This window comes from Photinus pyralis, unplaced genomic scaffold (assembly GCF_008802855.1).
Source record: "Photinus pyralis isolate 1611_PpyrPB1 unplaced genomic scaffold, Ppyr1.3 Ppyr1.4_LG4, whole genome shotgun sequence".
Classification (NCBI taxonomy): domain Eukaryota; kingdom Metazoa; phylum Arthropoda; class Insecta; order Coleoptera; family Lampyridae; genus Photinus; species Photinus pyralis.
In genome coordinates this window covers 24,371,079-24,374,476 of record NW_022170511.1, presented here as the reverse complement: position 1 = coordinate 24,374,476, position 3,398 = coordinate 24,371,079, and the positions used below count along the sequence as shown (strand labels likewise).

Genomic DNA, 3,398 nt, shown 5'->3' with positions numbered 1-3,398 from the left:
GTAGTTTTACGCCACTGCAATGCAGCAATCGGCCAATGCAATAAATTATAAATGCAATGGCATTACGAATGTAAATGAAATCTTCAGATATTTATGACCAATGGATGCTGTTACAAAAGTAGTCGAAACGTAAAATAATTTATAAATGGCATCGTTGACATTTGTTCGTTTCGTTAATGGAGATCGTGTTGTCTGCTGAAAGGCAAATCGATTTTTTATGGCGATACCATTTTGTTCATATTGTTCCACTGTCGATTTAAATTTAATATTGCCCGAAAATTCCGTAATTTCGCATAACCGGGACCACTCTTTACGGAAGCGAAACGGAATCGCGGATTTTATTAAAATTGTAAATGGTAGATTATACCTCTCGCAGAGCAATAGAAAATGCGAAGTTCGCATTTGTAAATATTTATGTAATTTTCTTTTTATTGCACTTTTACCAACTGGCAACGTGAGGATTCAGATCGGCGATATCGAAAATTTGTTAAGCAGTGTAAAAGTTATGATGTAAAAAATGGTCACAACATTTAGCATTTCCGGAAAAAATTGGTACAGGATTAGGGAGAGTATAAAAAATCTATATCAAGGAACCATTCCAGAAATAAATGGTTGCTGAGGAGGAATTAAACGACCTGGAGCCTTGGAAAGAAAAGTTCAGCGAATTACCACGACGAAATGAATAAACAGCATTTTGATCAATGGCCACGATAAGTCTTGGGAGTGATCCCTCATAACTCAATTATTGCACTCGATCAAACACTTTCTCATACAATTTTGGCCCCTGAATTTCGAAATCCTAAAACTTAGTGGAGAGAAGGAGATGCAATTGACTGGTCAAGTAAGCGATTCGATACGTTCAATCAGATTATCAGGGTTTTACTTCTGGAATTATCCATAATTACACAAAAACAGTATTTGCCTGAGGAACTAGTACATATAAAAGATGCAGGACAGAAAAAATAACTTGCTTTCGGTTATGGCTGTTTCAGCTATCTCGTTCCCTCACAATATGTCACGTTCTGGACCCCTTAATAATTTTTATCAGTGATTATGGTTCATCATGTATCATTCTTAATTTTTATTTATTACGTACGTACAAACATACTTCATCTCTTATTCAAGCGAAGCCTGTCATTTTTTTGCGATCACGTTTGTGTAAATGTCCAAAAGTATATCGACGTATGCTTAAACATTCTTCCACATACCGCGTGCCCCAGGTTTAACGCACGCATAGGCAAAAAGAATTAATTTATTTTTTCGAGAAGGATCCAGGAGCCCTTTGATACGTATTTGAATATATGTATAGAATTCAGGGGAGGCTCCTGTCGATAGTGTGAAGGATTTTCGGGAAGATGTTTATTTGAACTCACCCTGTACATATTATTAAACAGCAATGGTTCGCTTTATTTGTAGTACCAGTTGGAATCACGTTGCCTGCAATATTTTTGGGAAAAAAGGTGAGGCGACGCCGAAAGATGCCTTTCCATTGTTGAGGACAATGGATAACAATTTTGCTGTCATATACGAAATTATTTTTGATGCAAAATGCAAAGTTCTTGTGTTCTAGGAACTTTATTCTTCTACAGCTCTGTAAATTTTTCTAATTCTAAATATGAATTTAATCATATCATAATTTTAAATTTTCGAATTTTTTTAATTTTTAAATTTGTAAAATTTTTCTAAATTCAGTTTTCAATTTATAATCCCTTTAGGAACCGTTGCGCCATCTGTGTATTTCTCGTGCAAGTTCGCTGTAGTTGGTCGAGTGTTTATTTCCTAGTTTCCTATTCTTCCGCTAGAGGTCATGATGATTCACTATTTTAAATTTGTTCCCCACTCGTCTTAACGCTTGCGTGCCTGTACTGAAGAACAGATTCGATCGTGACTTGTAAGAAAGAGGAACACGCTGTCATATTGGCTTTGACAAATTTCGTCATTACCTTTAATGAAAAGATTTACTAGCCCTGTGATATTAAAAAATAAAATAAATTCTTTTCTCTGTGATTTGCGTTTCTACGCTTCATTGACGCTATTGCGATTTTGGGAGTCCTTTGACGTTGCGCAATATTTGATTTAACACTAATTAATCCTTTTAGGCTTTTATTTTCTGGTTTATTTCTTCTTTCTTCCTGTTACTTCGTTCCATTTACCTGAATATTACTACCCTACATTGACGCCTTCAAATTAAATATGCAGAATTTTTGGATGCACTCGCGTGATATATCGTTCCACTAACCTACACACACATTAATTACACCTCAAGGCTTGAATTACTGTTCCTGATGAGTAACTGAAAGTATTAATACCTACCGGTTACCGTTTGTAGATTAACGCTTTTGTAAATTGCTTCGGTACTTTTTGATTTTACGTACATGACCCTTTGTCCGCTACCAAGAGTAGATTCATGTTAAAGTTTCAGATTAGTTTTGTTATATACCAAGATATTTAGTTCCCTGTGTATTATACATAAGTTTTGAGGTACGTTACGTTTATTTTTATACGTTAACATATATGTCGCGCTATCACTCCTCTTTTTGATATTATGTTTTTTATCTGTTGCAGATTGATTGGCAGAGAGCGCCCTTCTGAATTCAGACCACCTTGACCAGGGTTCAAAGGTAATATTTTAATATCGTCGTACTCCGGGAGATAAACGTTTCTGCATAAGGCTTTCGATACAGCCGAATCGTGATTCATATCTTTTTGTTTTGTTAGTGTTAGCCATATAAACAATTTTAACTCTGGAAGTATATTTCGATAAGTATTGTTTATCCCTTGTTTGTAACCTACTTTTGAATTTAAATTTTGATTTTGAGTAAAACTCATAATTATATTTTCAACTACTATTTGTAACGTTTGGAAACCATTTGTTATATTTTGTATTTTTGAATTAAATAATCGTCTGATTTCAGTTATTCTCTGACTACAGTTATTGTTGACGTTCAACCCATTTCTTTTCTTCACGTTTTAGCTTTATCGGATCTCTCAGTGTAGCTTGTTCCCCTCAGTAAGTGTTTTCCCACTTTTTTTAAATTTTTTATAAGACTATGTGGCGCCTATCCGATTTTCTTATTTATTCTTGCTTTGTTGACTGGCCGTAGAACAAAACCTCTTAACCACCCCGACCCATCTCTAGTTTGCCTGAGCTTACCGCGCTCAACTGAAGGTAATTTTGTTCCGTATGCTTAAAGTGCGTGTAACAAAATGTCTTAGAACCTTTGTGATTTTTCTGAATCATCCCAATTCTTCAAATTTCGGATTTTTAAAAATTCCCTTTTGGCTTTTGAAACTCTTGCAAACATTAAACAACTTTGTTTGAAAAGCTTAGCGGTTTCTAAATATTTTTATGTGCGAATCACAAGTTACCAATTATAGATGACATTTATATGACATAA

General features: G+C 34.7%; 1 protein-coding gene across 1 annotated transcript in view; it reads left to right on the top strand.

Moving 5' to 3' along the window:
* LOC116169026 overlaps nt 1–2,592 on the top strand; it is a 60,633-nt gene extending 58,041 nt beyond the window's left edge. Inside the window, exon 2 of the mRNA XM_031485057.1 lies at nt 2,566–2,592. Coding sequence (XP_031340917.1) covers nt 2,566–2,592 — 27 coding nt within the window. The remainder of the gene's footprint in view (nt 1–2,565) is intronic.
* The last annotated feature ends 806 nt before the right edge of the window (nt 2,593–3,398 follow it).